Source organism: Lissotriton vulgaris, chromosome 7 (assembly GCF_964263255.1).
Source record: "Lissotriton vulgaris chromosome 7, aLisVul1.2, whole genome shotgun sequence".
NCBI lineage: Eukaryota > Metazoa > Chordata > Amphibia > Caudata > Salamandridae > Lissotriton > Lissotriton vulgaris.
The window spans coordinates 1,737,080,007-1,737,102,200 of NC_141695.1; the positions used below are offsets into that span (position 1 = coordinate 1,737,080,007).

Below are 22,194 nucleotides of genomic sequence, written 5' to 3' on the forward strand. Positions count from 1 at the left end.
AAAATCCCATTGGAAATAAAGCTCAAATAAATTAATATATTTTGGCATTTTTTAAATATAAACATAGGAAATTTAGCGTAAAAAAATAAATATACATATTATTTTTTATAAAATATTTTAAATACCTTTTTAGATTTTTAAAATAAGTGTAACTGTAATGTTTTCAAAAATAAATTCATTTAAATTAATTCTATACATAATTATTAGTAGCTTTTGAGTCATAATAGATCAATATAAACATTTTACTTTGGATGGGTATTTTTGAATAAACTTCACAAAATAATTTTAATTTAGTTTATTATACTTATATTAATTGAAAATTAACTTAGTGAAGCTGTACCATTTTTAATTTGTTCTACATTTAAAATACATATATAAAATTAATTCACATTAATATTTAATGCAAAATATTGTTCCATTATTTGTAAACGTTAATAAACTTACAGACATTTCCATAAACTTTACCTTAAGGAGATGTCCGTGCCAGTTGTGGAGGTCTCTGCAGTTACCAGTAATAGTGACTTTGTTGTCTTATTTGATTTTTTTAGACTTCATCCACTGTTTTTGGAGATGGGGACATGTAGGGCTACACTTTATAGTAACGATACACTCGGAAATGGTAAATAGCCTTAAAAAGTAAGGTTACTACAAAGTTTAAGAGTAAATTTACTTGTGTAGATTTACTCATGTGTAAAGTTACCTTTCTGAGCAGGCTCTACTGGCCCAAATTATTCTTGATAGTAAAGGGTACTACTAGATATATTCCTTGCTTCAGGGCATTTTGATACAGAATTTTGATCTATATTCATTGACAACAAAGAGGTCCTGATGCTTCCATTAACAGGAGCCCACATTTTTTTAAAGGAGCAAGTGTATGGAAAAGAAACCTTTAGCCGTATGATCTTAACCAGAAACATCTCTATCTGGGATCTTACTGATCAACCCACCTTCATAAGGGGGACCTTTTTGGGCTTTTTTAATTAATTAATTGCAAGTTTATATAGCGCTAGGATCGACTCCCGGAGGAGTATCTCTGCGCTTCGACCGCTGCGAAACCCTTCCTGTCTTCCCTGAGAGATGGTCCCTTAATGGGTATCTCCAGGGTGAGACCAGGCATCCCCGGCGGTCTGGTGGGGCCGTTAGTGCAGATGAGGCAAGCTTATGCCCAGAGTTGCCGAGTGTGATCGCTGATCAGAGTGGGCACCGAGGCGAGAGAATTATCGAGTCCGCTGACCCTGGTCCAGAAACCTGCCGCGTCGGGAATCGAACCCTGGTCCCGGGCCGTCCTCTGCTCTCGGGTCTGCCGCCTCTAACCAGTGAGCCACACTACTGACTCGTTGTTGTTCCAACATTGGCCAAGATAAACTGGTGCCCATGAAGTGGCTGCAAGGGCTGTAGGCAGTTGAAAAAAATATTCCTTTCTGTGTTCTTCAATGTAAGTGTAACAACTGACATATAAACAAACAATGAACCAAATAAGTTATGCATTCAATCTATAGCAGCACCTGATTTCATAATTAGCATTTATTTTCTTATATACAAATAAAAATAGTACTTAGTGCAATTAAAGCCATATATAGTCACAAATCATTTCAAACAGTCAATAATATTGAACAAAGAAATTTCTCAATATTATGTAGTGTTTTTTTCCACAAAAATCTTTCATCAAATATAAAACCATTAGACAGAGACCATTTCATACAAATCTCATCACTTCTCTATGTAAATAGAACAGTGCAATTAAAAACAATACAACTATATCCTTGTGTCACACAATGCATAACTTCTTTGGTTCATTGTTTGTTTATATGTCAGTTGTTACACTTACATTGAAGAACACAGAAAGGAATATTTTTTTCAACTTCTTTGTTATTCCCGGTCCTTTCTGGTTTACCTGGGTAGCTCTCTTTTTTTTGGGCAACCTGTTATAGCCACCTCAATGTGGGCAGATATTTGCCCCAGCTTTCACCTTGTAAGACAGAGTCAATCTATAGGCAATTCCTTTCCTGGAAAACTCTTGGCCGCTCCATTTGCAGTCTCATTCCAGTGTACCAGCAGGACTAAAAGGTCAATTTGATGGCGAGACCAGACATTCTGCGTACGTGGGCATGTCTTTTTTATTGTGCCACCAAATACAGCAAACACAACACCTTAACAACAGAACAAAAAACCTCTCAACACTCTCATCTTCTTATAATACAACCTCGTTTATTGCTTCCTCTAAAGAGATGTCATTTGTCTCTTATTTTTGGGAAACAGAGGGATTTAGGCGCATTTTAGTGTAGATGGAGGAAACATGAATGCGTAGTGAAAAGTGTTTTTCTAAGTAAAAAGCTTCTCATGTGGAATATCCATATATTTATCTGGTTTGAAATGAAATGAGGTCAATCATCTGATACTATATTGTGATGTAATCTTAGTTGTTTCGGATGGCTCACAAGTGAGATGCTGTGTTGTCCTAACAGGTTAGGTGAGATATAGGTAATTTATTTTCATTAGCATTAGATGCTGCAGGACTCAAAATTGTGAAACAGATGCACAGAGGGTTTCAGTGACAGCTCATGCTTGGCAGGTAGTTGCAGGTTTAGTCGTATTAGGGCATGCGAAGATTCCCTCACACCGGTTATTTGTTGAACAGAATCAGATGCAGGTAAAGGCGGTGTACCACTAAGAGAGGACACATGGTCCCATGAGCAGAGTATAAGTGGTCCTCTTGGATTGGGCACATGTTCATCCTAAAGATGTTTCAGAGAGCCAATGCAGCCATTTTGGATTGGTTGTAGAAAGGGATTTTGACAACGCAGTCAATTGAGAGTCCTTCAGGGTTTATCAGACATACTGTATTACAGAGTAAAAAGTTAAGTATTAAAAAATAGAAAGAGATTTCTGCTTGTAATTGTTTAATGCTTAAAGAGAAAATAGTATTTCAATATGTTGTTTGTGGCGGGCCTAGGAAATCATGAGGGCGGTTTAAGTCAAGGTAATTAAGCGACCACTTAGCGCCCACCAATTTTTGGAGCAGATAAAATTTACTAGAGGCCCAGCAGGATATAGTGGCTTCAAAGCAGGCACATGTTTTCATCCTCAGAGAGGAAGAGGAAGTCAAAGGTAGAGGCAGCCACAGTAAAGAACTAGTCTTAAGATCTGCTACGGAGAATAAGTAATCCTTTTTTCAATGTGATAAATTTGTCTGTGTTTTCTCCCCAATGTTCGTGAGCCACTCGCGAACTGATTTTGGATGTAAACGAGTATGTCATGTAACCCGTTGCAAGAGGAACTGAACATAGACAAATGATGAGACTAGGACACGCCTGTAGGCTGAACCATGATGTGATTGACAATTCTGCAAACCAAATATCTCGGATTCCAGACCAAACTAAACCAGTGTCTGAAGAAACATGACCAAAGTTGTGATTGTTTCATTTTCCAGGAAGGAATCTATGTGAAAACTCTGATGATCTAATACACAAAGGTTTCTCCTGCCTATCGACAATTTTATGCAGAGCACAAGTGGCAAATTATAATTTTGCAGGTTTAAGTTACACTGTTGGGCACAAAACTGTGCATTTCAAGTGTGTAACGTACTCATATGTGAACAACTTTTAAACACTTTCATTAGTTCCATCACAAATCAAACATACATTCATCCCCAGAGATACATTAGTAGAGTAGTCAACAAAATCTTGTTTAAATGTTGTGAACACCTGATCTGGTGTAACTTAGCTATTATATACAAATGTTTGTAAGTGTTCTCATATGTTTCCGCATAAAACAATTGCATTAAAACACTCTTTTCAGTTTTGAAAAAAGGTAGCCTTGGTTTTATTTTCAATAATTGAAAACCGTGTTTATAACTTTCAGACAGAGGAAAGACTTTTTTCCAGGAAGAAACAAAGGTGAGAACTCCAAGGGAGTGATACACAAACCTTTTCATAGGCTGAAGATAACCTATACAAAGTACTTGGAATAACTTCATATTTTGTAAGTTTAAGTTAAACTGTTATAAGGGGCATATATCTGTGCAATACAAGTGCATACCTAACTCGAGTGAGCAATTTAGACACACCTATTTTTTGTTATCATAATTCAAACATATAGGCTTTACCAGGGGTACATCGGGGGTACAGGAAAGTCCTGTTTAAAACGTAGTGACTACCCGCTCTGGTGCAACTTAGCTAATATTTACAAATGGTTGTTAGTGCTCTTCCCATAAGTTTCCCCACACATGTGTTTCACCTCAGAGGACCAGTAGAGGGTGTGGACAAAAGCGCGCAGAAGACCACCATTATTCCCCTTTTCACTATGAGGCAGTGGGGGGAGCAGAATATAGGCAGCAACAACACGTTTGGGAAATAATTTTTAAATGGGAGAAACTAGTATTTTAAAGTTAAATTCAAAACCTGTTAACTAGCCTAATCCTAAACAGGTATATTTTAAAAACAAGGTACAAAATATTAAAAGGTGAGTTCAGAAAGCAGAGGAAACTGAGTTGTTCATGAATAATATACATTTAAGCCTTTTCCTTATAAAGCTCATATATTGTGCCTGTTTGGTTAGGACATATTAGTTAATGTTCCTAACAGGTGCCATCTATGATCAGACACAGCCTTAGCTTTCAAAGTCATAAATTGTAGCTGTCTTCATAAATAGAACCCTGGCTGTATTACTGAAGAGTTTGTGCTTCTTTTGTGAAATGTGGGTGGGCCGTTGAGGGCAAGGAGCTGGGGAAACCATCTAACTTTTTGGAAAAGAAACATAAGAGAAAAATTAAATACCTTTTTTGGATCTTAATACTCAGTATTGTTCTGTTTCACAGACAAGCAAGGAAATGCTCATGAGTAACACAGCTAGTTGCAGACCTGACTGTTGTCTTTGGAGGGGCAGAGTGAGTGAAAGAGGAGAATCCACACTTTGCTAAACAGTTCTAAACATGTTACAAAATATTAAAACAAGAGTGGGATCATTTTACACTTTATAAGTAATCTATTTATGATTATACTCATTTCGCTGCGGTCATTCTTGACTTAATAAAATCATACTTAAACAGCTGTTTTATTACATTCAAAAACAAATTGGGATTAGTGTGTGCCAGAAAATCATTCGCTAAACCCCAGGCAATGCACCCTTAGTTCTTATTTTACTTTCCTGGTGGAAGATCACGGGTGATGCAGGATGAGGTGCTGGTGATTCTGGTGAGTTGGGGGCTGATTGGGTTGGTTCGGAGGTTGAAGGCATTTCTGACCCCTGCCTGGATTGCAGCTTCCCCTGCTTGTCCGGGACTGTTGTTTGGGAAGTACAGGGGCACTAGGCACATATTTCAGAGCCTTTCTGTGAATATGAAATGAACTTGACCCAGGACCCAGGACTATCCCAAGCACAAATTTCAAGACTGGGCTGTCTAGGCTGTGCTTGTGCAAGGACAAAATGTGCCTTTTTTTCCTATGTGCTCTTAAGGATACAGAAAATATTTTTTTTGCTGAGTTTTCTTTGTGACCCAGTGCCATAAAATGTCGTCATGCCTCATTGTCTAATGTGCAACAAAAAAAAATGATATTTCACAAGTTCTTAGAGTAGCCCAGCATGCTGTAATGCTGTGATGGTCCTTAATCTGAGTCGCTTATAAGAGCTTCAACTTGACCCCCAAACACAATGACAGTAATGTCTTCACCAATATACAGCGGCCCAACACCAGCATGTAACGGAAAGCCCAGATGCAAGAGACCATTCAATCCTTGGTCTCACGACTGAGACTGACTGTGCGGTCAAACAGGACACAATGTAATGATGAATTGTGAATGCTACTCAACTGGTTTGTGTTTCTCTGGACATCGCTAACCCGGTGACACGCTGTAGGGGCGGTTGTATGACATGACAACGCGTGGAATTACAACGAAAGTCGTTACAACAACTTTCGCTGGAGGGCGCTGGATAGTGGGATAGTTTAATTTTCTATTCCAACTCCAGCCCACGTTGACAGTAGTGAAGGAGTTGGATAGAAAATTAAACTATTCCCTATCCAACAGCGCCCTCCAGCGAAAGTCATTGTAACAACTTTCGTTGTAATTCCTGCGTTGTAATGGCAGTGCGGGGTAATCCCCGCATTGCCATTGCTGTTCTCCGTAGGGACACCCACTATTTGTTTGGATCTTCCAAAAGGACCACCATAAAAGGGGAGCAGCAGGCCTTGCTCTTTTAATGGTTCACCTGCCCCTGCTATATGTATATATATCATAAAAGAAGCTTGTTGTGATATTAAGGCAGGTAAAGTCAGTTGCCACTAGGTTGCACCACATACAGGCTAGTTACGTGGGCCTCACAAAAGCCTCTCACAGCCTGGCTCTCAAACAGGGGTACCTTTAGGGTACCTTTTGGTGGCAGTCGTGTATGGGGTCAGGACAAGATCCTCACCTGAGTCCGCACTGATATTTAGAGCTGTCTGTCCATGCAAGACGATGTTTCCTTTTGCCATGACCTGTAGAGAAGAGCATATGCTTGTGTTTAGGGTCTGTCCAGACAAATCCTGCTTTGTCTTACCAATGTTCACACATTTATTCACGAAATTTGCATTTGTGCTACAGCAAGGTCTGCAGTTCCCTGTGCTGTAGGGCTAGTGCTACTGAAAACTCTTTGGTAATCCACTTTATAATCCCCATGTCTACATGACCTGTGTTACTACAAGCTCTGCCGTAATCTGTGCCTCACTCCTCGTGACTGCATGACTTGTGTTACTACAAGCTCTGCCGTAATCTGTGCCTCACTCCTCGTGCCTGCATGACTTGTGTTACTACAAGCTCTGCCGTAATCCATGCCTCACGCCTCGTGCTTGTACGACTTGTGTTACTACAAGCACTGCAGTAATCCATGCCTCACTCCTTGTGCCTGTATGACTTGTGTTACTTCAAGCTCTGCAGTAACCCACCTACATACACCCACAGTAACCCAACTTCATACACCCACATTCATACGGGCACACCTCCGTGTGCCTGTATGAATTAAAGCCCTGCAAAGAGCCCCCCCTGTCCCCTTGTTATATATGACAATAGTAGAACAAGGTCCCCAGGGAGCCTGTTTCTTGAGCCTGTATTGTGTTACTGCATACTCTGCAGTGCCCTTTTCGCGTCTTGTGTCTGTATGTCTTGTATTACTCAGAGCTCTCTTGGAACTTCCATTTCACTTCATGTGTTGTTGTGACTTGAATTGTGAGTCTACAGAAACCCCCTCTCACCCCTTGCAACTTTATGACTTGAGTTACTGCAAGGTTTGCGTAGATGGTCCATTCGCTTGCCGAGTCTGTGGGACTTGGATTATTAAAAGGTGTATTCCCCCTCACCCTCTTGACAGTGCATGACTCCTGCTACTACAGTGCTGCACAGGGGGGCTTTTTCCTTGTGTCTATGTGACTCTGGGTCAGCCAGGTCTTAGGACAGAACTTTTACACTCTTTTTGCCTGTATCACTTCAAGCTCCATAGACAACCCCACCTGACCCCATCTGCCTGCATGACTTCTTTTACTTTAAGCTCCCTCATCATCCTATATGGGGGGCGCTAGAGAGAACCCTCCTAATCCCATGTGTTTTACAGACTGGAAATCCTGCAAAGAATCCCCTCTTACTCTTGGTTTGCCTATGATTTGAGTTACTGTGCAGTATGGAAGGAGTTGTATCAATAGTGTAGCAAGAATGTCATGGGCCCTAATGCATACAAGTAAACTGGCCCCTTTGACAGCATGTGGGGTAGTAAAATACAGCAATATCCTCTTCAATGGGACCTGGTGCCACTGTACCTGCTGCACCAATGGCAGGTTGGCTCCTGAGTTGTATCTGTATCTCCCTCAAGCCCGTTTGGCTTGTGTTAGTTTAAGCTCTGCAGGCCTGTATAACTTTCTGTATATATAAAGGGCAATCTGTAATATTGGGGTACATTAATTGGTTTGGTTTCTAAGAGGAGACACAGTGAGCGTTCCTTACATAGTGGTAGAGACTTAGGCTGTCGGAATCTCCAAGGATGTCTCCCGCGTGAATGCTGTACTCCACCTCCATGGGATACTCCTGCTCGCACAACAGTAGCTCTTGAGGCGGCTGAATCTTCACAAAGCTTTTCCCCAGTGAGTAGAACTTATAGAGGGCCTTGATGCCATCTGAGTAGACAGGGTTCCGCTGCCCATATTGATGAGATGGACTCTGCTTCCTGAACTGTGCCTGGAAAAAAAGGGGGAAAACTCGCTTTAATAGATGTCCATATGAAAAAAATTAAGCTGGAAGCAGTGATCTGCATACTGAACGACAGTAGCGGCTGCTACGGGGCTTTAGAGTTGAGGAGGGTGGGGGGACAAAAAAGAAAAGAAAAATTCACTAAAATTGCTAGCCGCCAGGTTTCCTCCGTCCTCTTCGGTCGTTGCAGGGAACTGGAAGCACACAAGCTCCCATTCTCCCCTAAGCCAATAACGACGTTGCTGTCACCAGCATGATAGCAGCATTGTGATTGGTCTGAGCAGCCTGGTTTTCTACTTAGACACGGAGTGGGAGGTTGTGAAAAGTTGTAAGTGTGGTCTCCACATAGAAATAATTTAATTAGCCAGGATTAATATCCGTTTTTTCCAGCTCGTAGTATGGAGGACAGAGACATTTCTGTTTGCAGAAAAAGTTTCTTTATTTTGATTCACACAGCAAAGACAGCCGACACGTGTTTCGCCCCCTCTTGGCGATTTGCGCCGGGGCTTTCTCAAGGCTGTTGAAGAGGAATGAGAGAGAATGTTTTTAATATAATGTGGTTTAAGAGCAGTTGACCCCAAAAAAGAACCTAGAGAACACCAGGTGTGCAGAAGTGTTTAGAATGATTCTGTGATGCTTTATCACCTTAACGGTCCGGTATCCGTGCTTAGAGAAACTAATAGTGCCTACTAAAACGCAGTGATTTGGAAGGAATCCAAAAAGCCAAGAAAAATTGGGATTTCAGAAAAAGCAGTGTAGATATGTTATAATCTAGAAGGAGTGCAGCAGGGTTAGGTAAGCGTGGGAGCAAGTTGAGAGAAGAAGGAATGTCACTCTGTTAGGTTAAGCAAAAGAAGGGGGAATCCCAGAGTGGGAGGTTGTGTATGTTCAGTACACGGCTGTGCAATACACCCGAGTGGAGAAATGCTAAGTGCGCATGGCTGATGACTGGCCCAAGACGACTTGCCAAACTGTCATGCACACTTAGAAAGTACCCAGTGGAGGTTTGGGGACCCCCTCTAAAGCAATCAATTTAAGGCCAGGGAGCAGAGGAGAATAACAATCCAACATACAAAAAACAACTCCCCCACGGCCTCTTATTATTTTAATGAGATTTACCTTCAATTAGATGGGCATAACCAATCAATAATCATACGTCATTTTGACCTTCTCATTTCCTTTTTATTGAAATAATTTTTTTCCCCCTCTTTTTTTAAATATAGGATGGTTGTTTTCATACCATTTTTTTCCAGTTATTAAAAACAGTTCATTTCTTTACATAATCTATACTACTATTATAAAGGAAGAACTTTGCACCTTTGAGGCGGGTAAACTCGGGAACCACAGCACCAATCCACACACCCGATACATCATTGTAATCGTCAGGGTGTGCAGATGGACATAGGCTATATAAAGTATAAAAATCTGCATTATTTAAAAAATGTACATTAAAAAAAGTAGTCCCTTGAAAGTAGCGCTGGCCGCAACCTCCGTGCTGACGTCAGGAGCGTGGGGAGGAGCGGCGTCCAGGAACGTGAGTGACCTGCAGTTGGGTTTCCAGAAGCGGCTCGCTGGTTAACCACTCGTTCGTGCCCCTGCCAGCATGTCCACATTTCCGCCAGCTGCTGCCAAAAAGCCACCTCATGCTTTCATTAACCTGGTAGTCTGCCTGAGCTGCGAGCGCGTCCATCTCCTCGCCGCCCGCTCCATCCTCGAGTGCCGCCTCCCCTTCCCCACACATTGCTCTCAGCCCTGACCCCAGCTGGGATGCTCGCAGCTAATGATCCCTGATATGACTTCCCTCTAGAGAGAGACCGGGAGAGAGGGAGGGAGGGGAGACGAGCAAGATCGACAGGGCTACTCTCAGCGTCCGACTCAATCTCTCTGGATTTGCTACATTAGCAGGCAAGCTGGCGTCAGGTATCAGAGCGGCCGAGCTTTGATTGGAGAAATCTCTGCATTAGCATTATTAAAGGAGAATTTGTGCGCGAATGTGATTACACACGGTCCGGAGCCCGGGTCTAAATTCTGAAGTGAAATAAAGTAAAAGCTAAAAAAAGGTCTCCCGTTCCTCGCTCTCTGCCCACATCTGCCTTTTAAGGCGCACGTTTCCCGCCCCCTCCAAAGGTGGCAGAAAGATAATCCCTCTGTGGCTCTGCTGGGATGTACAGGGAGGGTCAAGGACATGCCAGCTGGATACCGCTGTGAATTGCTTTTTACCCGTAAAAGGGATGCGTCACTGGAAGCATGCAATTGTTTTCTTTCACACAAACGACAACATTAATCTCCAGGCACCCACAGTAGTGTGTGCACATTTATCAGAAGCATGCTACAGTGCCGGTAGTTGCAATCTGCAAAGCAGTGTGGAGATTCAAGGTGGCCTCGCTCTCTGGGAATCTTGGTCACTGAGCAGTCCCCTTCTTACACCCCTTTGCCTTTCATGAATTATAGGAAGGCCCACTGGAGTTATGTGACTGTGGGGCTGCAGGGCTTTTCGCATAATTATATATTTGCCGCATTTGCCACATAATCCATCCATCATCTGCCTCATAATCTGCAGAGTTTAACAAAAAAAGCTTCTAGCTCAGTTGAAAAGTTAGAAAAACACAGCGACATGTTGCCGCGCGGTGGAAAGACCTTCGCAAAGATTGACTGATCACCTTTCTATAACTTATTGCTATATTTGGGTGTTAAACTGGTAGTAATGAGGTACAACTAATGCACAGACAGTGCTATCAAGTTTAAAAATGTCAAAATCTATACTATTATCATAAAGGAAGAACTTTGCACCTTTGAGGCGGGTAAACTCGGGAACCACAGCGCCAATCCACACACCCGATACATCATTGTAATCGTCAGGGTGTGCAGATGGACATAGGCTATATAAAGTATAAAAATATGCTTTATTTAAAAAATTAACATTAAAAAAAAAAAGTTGTCCCTTTGAAGTAGCGCCTGCCGCGACCTGCGTGCTGACATCAGGAGCGCGGGGAGGAGCAGCGTCCAGGAACGCGAGGAGGAGCGGCGGACATGGTGCGGGGGAGGAGCGGTGACGAACGGCAGTAAGCGGCGAGGAGCGGCGAAGCAGTGAAATGAGGAGCGCGGTGGAGGAGCAGCGGCTGAGGTAAGGCTCCGGGCAGACGGGGGTCGGGGTAGGCGGAGGTCGGGGCAGGCGGGGGATGGGACGGGCGGGGGCCTGGGCTGCTTGACAATGTCGGGGCGGGCAGGGGGACGGGCTGCTGCACAATGTGCGGTGAAATGAGGAGCGTGGGGGAGGAGCGGCGGCTGAGTTTAGGCTCCGAGCAGGCGGGGGTCGGGGCAGGTGGGGAACGCGGCGGGCGGGGGCCCGGGCTGCTTGACAATGTCGGGGTCGGCGGGGGGCCGGGCTGCTGCACAATGTCGGGGCGGGCGGGGGTCGGGGAAGCCTGATTGCTCCCGGACAAGGTCGAGATGGGCTGCTAGTACATTATAATCAAGAAAACATCATGATTCAAAGAACATTTTTCATTATTTATACAAGAAAGACATACCTATAACCAGGTAGAGAACAAAACACACATTTCCCACTTTCTCTCATACACACACAGTCATTGCCTCATACATCTGGACACGTTAACATTCCTATTGTTGTTATCTCTATTGTCCAATATCTATCCACTCTAGTCAGTGGGATTTTAAAAGGACTTTGGTCAATGCGCTTCGGTGGAAGGTAACAGCGATAGAAACCACCTTCATCAGGACCCGCCAGATTTACCAGTCTACGTTCTCTCTACCCTGGTTAGGATTCATGACTCAAATTTCTTTTGGTTGTTCTTTTTCCTCATAGGACCTTATTGGAAATGCATCTGGTTCTAATTGTCAGCAGACCTTACATATGTTACCTGCAGTTTTCTGTAAGCGAGATGGAGGGACATCCACTCTTTTTTATTATTAAACCGACCAGCTCTTGGTATTCGTAAGCAAATTCTTTGAATAGGTTATACCAGGGCTGGAAAACACATCCACCATTAGGTCCTACAATCGATATCTGGGTTCACTGTCACTAATACCCACAATCCCTTTGGAAACAATCGCGACCTTCGAATCTACGATGAATGTACTTCATTCAGAGTTCACTCCTACGGACGCATATGTTTCTGCCAAACGGGTTATAACAATTTCATGCCTTCCACACACCATCTCCGTCCTGCATTTCGCGCTGTCAGCATCAGATTGACTTAGAAAGTACCCACCACTCCTCCCCCTGCTCTGTCGGCAGCGCAGCCCGCCCCACCCCACCCCACTCCTAAACAGAGCCAGGACAGAAAACTAAAATGACAATAACATGGTGTTATTATTATTTCTATTTTTCTGATTGGGTGACTCTACTGCCTTAGCGAAGAAGCTGCTAATGCTAAACACTGGCACAAAGAGCCTCTGTTCTCTAAGCCATCATCAGTCATGTAGAAGAAGAGAAAGAAGGCTGATAGCTTAATTAGCTGCTGTATCTACACATGACCACTAGAAGGCGTAGTATAACCACACACACAGCCAGAAAATGTAGATGACGTTTCTATCCTTCTCTAATGCTGTACGATGCCTTAAACCATAGGGAGATGGTGAGGTATCTTACAGCAGTAGAAAATGTGGTTATATTTTTGGGCTGCAATTCCACTTCCCACCACCAGAGCGTGAACACATATTATAGGTGCAAACATCCATCCTTTTGCCTAGGAAAACTAGGGCCTCATTTATGGGATTTTGGCGTAGGGCAAAGTGAAAGGGAAGGAATGCATCGTATTTATGCAATGTGGCCCATTCCTGTTCTTTCCCCCTGTGCTGGCGCCGTCTCGGCAGCCTAGCACCAATGTAGTCACCCTTGCACCATGCAGGATTGCCCTTGCGCAGGAAGGAACACCTTCCTAGGCCAAAACAATCCGAAGAGATTTCTATGTGTTCTGGGAAACACAGCGCACATGGAAACAGGAAAAAACGAGGAGAAATAAACATATTGCTCCTTTTTACGCCTCTCCTTGTGAGATGTAAACACTTGATGCTTCCTCAGGTTGACATAACTTTGTAAATCTGGGGCGGAATCAAACTCCATGGGCGTTGAACGGGGAAACCCACTGCAAAGCCCATGGAACACCTCCCGGGTACAGAGCAAGGCTACGCTACAACTTGCGATGCGTGGCCTTATTCATGGTTCATAAGGCCACTCAGAGCCACGCAGGGTGGCTTTGCATAGCTTCATCATTTGGATTGAGAGCCATGCGTCATGCATGTACCACTTTAAGTGCTGCAAAAGTGATGCAGGGCTCTCATAAATAATCCACCAATATCTTTGGAGATCCTCTTAAGCTTTATTTTACATTCACAACCATTAGAAGACAGGATGACCACTTCTAGCCACTCAAAGACACTCATTATGTATCAGCTTCCTTAATTAAGAATTGACTGCTCGAGAGTCTCAGTAAATTACTCATTGTATAGTTAACAGTTCCTCGCCCGACATACATTTCTGATGCTCCCGCAGTGAAAATGCTACAGTGACAATTGTCATGTGTACCCTATATTTAGACTATCAGGTACATGCATCAAAGGATTTTGCGATCGCAAACGGTGCGAATCGCAAAAATCGGCCGTTTGCAATCGCAAAATCTGCTTTTGGACTGCATGAAGGGTGAAGGCCCTCGCAATTTGAGAATTCGCAAATATTCGCGAATTCTCAAATTGCGATTGCATTTAAGGAATCGCATTTTGCGATTCCTTAAATGCAATGCATGAAAATTAAAAAAAATTGCGATTTCGCAATTAGGGGGAGCAAATTACCATGAGGTTGAACCTCATGGTAATTTGCGAAAACTTTGAAAAATGCACTTTTGTGCCTTTTTCAAAGTTTCATGTTGTGCACACACATGCCCTTAGGGCATGTGTGTGCACAACATATGTGCACAGATTGATTTCAGGGGTGCAACAGAGTGTCCTTTGGACACCCCTGCACCCTTGAAATCGCATTCTCAATTTGCGATTCGCAAATTGCTAATCGCAAGTTGAGAATGTCTTCCCATTCATTCCTATGGGCCTCTAGGCCCATAGGAATGAATGGGGAGGTATTCCTTAATTGCAACTCGCAATTTGCGACTCGCAATTAAGGAATATTAAGAAATTGCAATTTATTTAGCGATTTCTTGATGCATTGCATTTTGCAATTCCTTAATTGTGATTCCTTATTTTTCGCAATTAAGGAATCGCAAAAAGCAATATTGATGCATGTACCTGCAAATTTTTAATGCAGAAGTTGCAACATTATAGTCCATAAAAACAAACACAAGAGGTGTCATACAGCACACAAGTTCACCTCACTTATTTGAGGGTGCTCTCATATGCAATATTGAACAAAAAAAGTGTCTCCGTGAAATAAAGTATTCGCCTAGGATCACTCAATTCGGAGGGAAGCTGGCATTGATGTCAGATGTGTAATTTAGCCACTAAATAGTTATCCTTTTCTCACATCAAAGTTTAATGCTTTGTCTTTAATTCTTGGAGTATGAAATTAAGCATTGGTGATGGGCAGAAACCAAATTTTATTTTTGGCATTTTTACAAAGCACAAACCTTGGCTGAGAACGAGAGCATTTCACAACAGACACAGATTACGTTACACATTCTTTTTTTCAACACAGGGAGATTTGGCAGCGTTCACAGAGTGCTGAGTCGAGGGCAGGATTCGAACCTGGTTCCACATGATGCATGGTTGGCAGCTCCGGCCACTAGGCCTCCCATGAATGCTCGGCTTGGTTTGACCTGGAGCTGAGCCAGAGCCAGTCATCAGACTTGAGCTGTCAGTGGATCGTCCACCTCTAGTCTGATTTAACATAACGTGTATTTATGTAGCACAAGTTCACCCACGGTTTCTTGATGCTGAATAACAGATGTATATTGTTACCCAACTCAATGGTACTCAGTTTATCGAACTTAGAAGGATGAAAGGCTGAGTGGACCTGCTGGGATTTGAACCTGTAGCCATGATGTCGAACACAGGCTCCTACAGTGGACTTATTAGTCCACTAAGCCGCCAAACCTGGCTACACTTCCGGTCCACACTGAGCATGAGCAGGCTGAGTTTGCACTTCTGTGTGTACGCCACTTGAAATGTTTTTTTTTTTTTTTTTAAATTTATTCCACATCTTGCGATAGCTGTATGAGTACGGAGTATCAGGTGTCTGCCTCTGGTTCTTTTCCGACACTGCCCCTCGGTCTCTCTTGACTGGGGAGTTCTTATCTTCCTCTTGTTGGTTTTTGAAGAGTTTCCTTTACCCGTTACATACCATTGCTTCTGATTTGGAATGAGTGGAGCTAGTCAACTTGACTACTCGACAAGTATCATACTTGTCCACCAGAAGATGTATCGCATTAATCATAGGACTTATATTTAGGTCTTATTTGGGGTTTAAGAAACTTTCGAAACTTTCCCAGAACTTAAATCTCTTACTTGCATTTCCTATCCTGTCAAGTTTGTTAATTCTTATGGCCGAGGTCCACCAGTCTGCATGAGTTGGGCTAGAAGACCCTAGCCACTTGAAATGTTAGAGCTAGATTACTGTAGTATACTTGTGCTTCTCCCAAGATGGCCACTTCTGTTCATTAGACCTTCCTATGTGTTCCGTATTTCCCAGCCTTCCAGAATACCTGTGTGCATTCTATCTTGTACTGTTTGAGGGTTCCACTCTTGTCAGTTGATGGTCTGGTTAGCTGGTGAGGTGTGCACTCAGCTGTGTCCTACAATAAATCTATATGTAACTAACTAGAAGTGTCTTGACATCTATCCTCAACAATTACAATCACATAAGACATGCCCAAGCAGTGGGAAACCTCAAAATACACAAAGCTCTTGCCTTTTTCACGTGGCATACACACAAAATATTCTCTGCAATGTACCATTTGTGTCATAGTCTTGCACAATTTATATATTTTACTTGCGTATGCTAAGAGAATACAGGTAAGATATGCCTTTTTCTCTAATGAGGTGGGCTTCTCTGAGTCCTGCCTCATGGGATGTCTGCTGATCTGAGAATTCAGGGACGAGGAACTTTTGGTCCGACTCTTCAGATAAATCTATGGGGTCCACAAAATGTTTCAGTGGTAACACCAGGAAAGAGGAAGTAGAGGTGAACTGGACACCCAAGCTAGAGACAAAAGGTCCAAATAATGTCCTGCTACAAGTGCTTCAAAATTTGAATGACTGCGGCATGACTAGTTTCGAGAAGGTTGGCAAAGAGAAGAACCCCCAACCTTCTGAAGGAGACCAGAGCACTTGAGAACCCGAACCAGAGAAAAATGACATAGAGGAAGTTGTAGAGATGAGTGGCCCCACAAGTGGTGATTCTTTGTAGAAAACCCACTACCCGGAACCACCAAGTGAGCCCACAACTGAGAATCCTCTACTGACCATTTCTGGTGTTTCATTATCCTGGATATCTAACTATCGTGAGGGGTCCACACTGACCTAGTCATTAAGCAGCCAGCCAATGCAACCACGTTTGAGAGGTTGAGGCCACAGACTCAAAGAACCATCCTGCAAAACTTGGCAAAGACAGGGTTGGTATTTACTAACTGCTTTTGGGGTAGGAGCCAGAGAGAACCATCCTCAATGTGGGACACTTTAAGCGGTGTGACTTGAACCAGTGGGTCAGTTTCTAAAGTCAATGGAGCTGCTAGACTGAGTGGAGAAAGCAAAAAGATTCCCTGCAGTACAACCACTCTTGGATTTTCGAACCATGGCCAGCAGTTCCAAAGTTACAGCCTTGTGAGTTTTCAGGGTCACCTAACTCCATTAATAACCTTGTTCAGTAACCCAGTTTCCCTGGGGAAATCAAATATTTAATAGTAGTTCCTGGGCTACTGGTCCCATTAACCTTTAGGGCTACCATGGCCAGTCTACAAGATGGGAGGAGATCCTAGTATTTCGGTGGAAGCACCACACCCTGGATCAGGAATTGCGATATCTGAACTTTTATCCAATTCTGGTTAACTTTAGTTTTTTATTGATTTTATTTAACTTTTAGTTTGTTTTATTTAGACTTTGGCTTACTTCACAAAAAACACAAAGTTACGACTTTGCAGAGAGGGTCAGTAGTGGCCTCCATGGAGCCTACTTTGACTCTGATACTTGTTGCTGACTTTCACTGCATGCCCAGGGCACTTCCACGAGCATTGAGGTAAAAGTCTTAGCACACTCTTGGGAGAGTCTTCCTACTCCAAGCTCGCACAGGACTCGTTGCTTCCTATGAGAAGCACTCAGCAAAAGCGAACATGTGGATCAGAATTCTGAGCCAATCAACAAACAGCAGATCAGGTCCCTATATTATTTGTTTTATCACTTGATCAGTTATTCTAGGGCCTTGAGACTAACCCCATTCTTTATTATTGGACTATCATTTTGATGTGTGTATTAAAGTGTTATTTATTTTCAACTATACTAAACTTTCAACAATAAACAGCTGTTATTCTGCGCCAAGATGCATTATGTTATGCTAAGTTGTTATGTTATGTTAATTAAGGACCTATATTTATTTAGTGTCATTCTGTTAGACTTAATGGGATTCAACATTCACACCTCCACCTCTGGGTTAGGCCTTGGCTGCACAATCAAGCTACCCCGAGGGTCAAGGAAGCTTCCGAGATCTACCTCTCTGACCTCCAGACCTTCTACGTATTATCCTGGCCACTAGTGGAAAACATCTGTGTCACTACTTGGTGGTTCCTACAAATTCAGGTTCTGAGAAAAGTAGGCCACACTGTTATATAATCTGAGTGTGGGGTAAAGCCTTGAGACTGAGTAAGGAACAAAGACTTTTGGAGGTGGACTCTGGACTGTGTTCATGGACATACCTTGGCTATCCAATGGTTTGGAAATACTCAACCGTGGATTATTATAGTTTGGCCGTGAAATGACCTCACATCTGGCAGCTCTTTGCTACAATAAGTCCTGGATTCAATATGGGTGCAGGTGTGCACTCTAGTGCGGACTTGCATAGTTCTCTCTCTTCAGCTGGCTCTAACAAGGGATGGGAGCTGCATCCTTCCCCGTGAGCCAGGCGGGCCCTCAGTAGAATCAAAATCTGATTCAGTGGGATCCCTTGAAAAGAGATGCCTGACTGCAAGCAGATCCAGAAGGAAACAACCCCACAACTCATCCAGAACAAGAGACATCTCAACAGTACCAGCCTCCCTAGAATGGCCAGGCACCAACAAAGGAAGCGCCCTGGAGCAAACATCTGGCCTCTCTTAACGTGGTAAGAAAAAGAAGGATTGGTGGACATGAAGAGTGAAATTATTAATGCCTGATTGAGCACTTCCAAATAATATACCAGGCTCAGTTTCAAGTGAGGACATGTTTTGGGGACTCAAAGCTGTTTAGAAGTGCTCAAAGCCTAAGAACCAACAGAGGGCCTTAATTGGAGTTTGGCAGAGGAGGATCACCCCCAAAAACGGTGGTAGAGGCCCAACCGGTGTGTTTAAAGTGCCCTTTGACACGATGCACTCCTGATACAATGGACTGGACAATCATCACTTTGTGGCGGATGTCCTACATCTGTCGAACTCTAAATAAGGTCCATATTTCCTGCCCTTCCTGAGATCTTACGCATTTCTGGACCTTCTCCCAAATCCCACCTCCTTTCTTATTCTCTCCCTTGCTGCGTTTCCTCTTTGGCAGAGCGCCCTTTTTGATGGCCTTCTGTTAGGTGTACAGGATACACCACCTGCTCTGGAAGACCAGGTAAGACGTATATCCTTAGTACACACGGTCCTGCCATTACCAGCGATGGACAAAACCTCAGGGCACCAATGGAAGGACAAAATGGAAACGCTATTGGTTAATGTTTGTGCTAGAACTTTTTCAATCGGGTACATTTGTTTTTAATTTGATTTATTCAAATGTTTACACTACAACAAAAATTTGGATTACAATATTTCATAAGTATTTGCCATTAAGAGTAATAACAGTGACAATAATTCCTCTACGCTTTTTCTAGAGATGCATTGCTTGATCATAGTGGAGCGAAAGCCAGGTTATCCGTGAGCACCTCCTCCCTGAGGCTTAGCATCATTAATCCAACAATTGCAAAGAACTGCAAAATAATTAAGAATGCACTTGATCCCCCACCCTCAACAACACAAAGTAACTGAACTTTTTAAAGCATTTCATTTCCACTGGTTTAAGTCCCACTGCACTCATCTTGTATCAACCCAAACAATCCCCCCTACCATGCCTATGGTTTTATAAAACCGGGGTTTTGGAGTATGTATGTAACTTGTTTTGTAAACATGCTTTAAGAAAAAGCTCTACTGACTTTAACTGTCACTGGCTCAGGGAGGGTATCCAGTCGCCAACTCTCTCACACACGCACAGCGGAACATGCACACATGGAGTCAAAAAACACGCACATACTCACATGCACTCACACACTTACATGCACTCACACACTCACATGTACTCACACACTCACATGCACTCACACACTCACATGCACTCACACACTCACATGCACTCACACACTCACACACTCACATGCACTCACACACTCACATGCACTCACACACACTACCACAAACCCACACATGGACATGTAGTTGAGCACACACAGGCACACTCGTACATGCACACATACACACGCACACAAACACACACACGCAAGCGCACACACACGCACGCGCACACACACGCACGCGCGCACACTCACAGCCCTGCTAAGGTTGGAGGTAACACCTTTCTGCTTCCTCGATACTTACCTTCAGATACGCAATGTCCCCATCCCAGGCGGATGTATCCAGTGTAAAGGTGGCCCTCCCAGCATCGTCAGTGAAGTAGACCTTCTCCTGCTCCATCTCGCCACTTTGGATAGTCAAGTAAATCTTCTCCGCTTTCATGGTGGTACCATTTGCTCGCAACAGCTGCACCTGCACAATGTTCAAGGAGAGGATCTGGGTAATTAAACACACCCCAGATACAAGCCTGGGGTAACACAACAGGCCCAGGTTTGAGGTCCCAGGAGCCAGAACTGAGGGTCTTAGAATGAATGTTAAGGTTTAAAAAAATTATATTGACCCTCATCCTTGGCATTTGACTGAAGTGAACCAGTTATAGATTCAGGTCTACCATGACACTGTTCTCTGACGTCCGTGTCTCACACTCAATGACTTTGTGTCTCACACCGACACACTTCTGAAAATGTGGTTTCCTGCCGACTATACAATCCATTCCCCACCAGCCAATGTGACTTACTAGATGTTGATACCTCGTCTCCTGTCAGCTACCTCACTCACTTCCTGTCCAATAACTATGACATCTCACTCGCTTTCAGATTCCACCTCATTCTGTCATAGACCACCACATTTTCTGTTAAATCCCATCCCACCACCAACCTAAAAATTTCTGTTGAGGGGCATCTGATGTCCTGTAGACAACACTTTTATATATAGTCAACCACTACAACAGCTGCTTTATTTCCTTATTCATACCTGTGTCAGTCTCAGACAAAAGGCATGCACTTCCTAACAAATAAAATGTCACTTCCTGTTCCTGCCACCTCATATCCTGTATCCTGTATCCTGTAAGTGACTTCCTCACTGCCAGCCATCGATCCACCTCATTCTCTGTTTACTGCCTAAAACTGATGTTTAATCAACAACGAATTTCCTATCTAGATCACCCACCTTCATTCTGGACTAGGAGGGCTGAGGCAGGGAAAGGAGCCCTGGGAAGGGTCTATGGGTGGGATTGTGCTAGGGCAGAGAGAGACCGCGTAAAGCTGTGTGACAGAAAGCCCAAGCAGCAGTCAAACACCCTGATGCATGTCCTCAGGCATGATCCTTGACACGCTCTTCAAATACTACATGGATTTACCGCTCCTCTGAATTCCATTCCAGGCGTGTAGGTTGCACCGACATCAGAAATATCGAAAACAGCTCTGGCGATGGTGGGCGACACTTTGCAGCTCCCGGTCATCGAGATGGTCACTCCTGCAGGAAACGAGATGCTATGAAAGACTACGGACAGACAGGGATAAAGCAGCCAGACATGTTCCTGCATTTCCTAGCATGACCATGGACAGTTTCCAAGCACAGAGGAATGGCCTCCTATTTCACAGCAGTTAACGATGTACATGGACATGTCGAAGACCGCTCAATGTGTCTGTGAGTGAGAGAGATGATACAAGAGAGAGACTATGAGATGGAAAGCGAGTGAGACTGGGAAAGAGACAGAGACAGGCAGTGATAAACAACGAAGATAAAGGACTAAGGGCCACATGTACAAAGAATTTTTGTGTTTGCAAATGGACCTTATCACAGAATTGGCCTGTTTGCAAATGGAAAAAGGCATTTTGAAATGTGCAAATCCCTATTTATGATTTGGTAAGCTATTACCGATTCACAAATTGGGTTTGCGATTCGGTATTAGGAAGTATTTAGGGTGACCTTTCCTAATAACTGCTAGTAACAAATAACAGTGGTATATGTGAATGTTTTGCGACCGGAATGCGATCGCAAAACATTAACATTTTACCATCTGCTTCAAGTAGGTGGTGATCCATGCGCACATGGAAAGGGTCCCTGAGGGACCCCTTCCACTTTTGTGAAAGTTTGTAAAAACATTTTTTAAGAGCAGGCAGTGGTCCCAAGGACCACTGTTTATTATTAAAAAATGAAAAGAATGGGCTGCATTTAAAAAAAAAAGATTGCTTTATTTAAAAGCAATCACAGACATGGTACCCTCCAGCAGGCCACCATCCCTGTGATTTTTGGAATTCCCAATGAGTAGCAACCAAGACTTATCTCATTCATTTCCATGAGGTAGGTCTATTTGTGACTCACTGGGAAACTGAAAATGTGTAAAACATACATTTGTACAACGGTCTTTGCGATTACCAAAAATGTTACTATTTGGTAATCACACTTACCTTTGTACATGTGGGCGAAAGAGAAACACATAAAAAGGAAAT

General features: G+C 43.2%; 1 protein-coding gene across 1 annotated transcript in view; it reads right to left on the reverse strand.

Moving 5' to 3' along the window:
- Window positions 1-22,194, reverse strand: part of LOC147706522 (alpha-2-macroglobulin-like protein 1) — a 290,022-nt gene that overhangs the window by 151,048 nt on the left and 116,780 nt on the right. The window contains exons 10-13 of the mRNA XM_086932987.1: window positions 21,099-21,214; window positions 19,985-20,152; window positions 7,968-8,198; window positions 6,409-6,472 (exon numbers count right to left, since the gene is read on the reverse strand). Coding sequence (XP_086789113.1) covers window positions 6,409-6,472; window positions 7,968-8,198; window positions 19,985-20,152; window positions 21,099-21,214 — 579 coding nt within the window. The remainder of the gene's footprint in view (window positions 1-6,408; window positions 6,473-7,967; window positions 8,199-19,984; window positions 20,153-21,098; window positions 21,215-22,194) is intronic.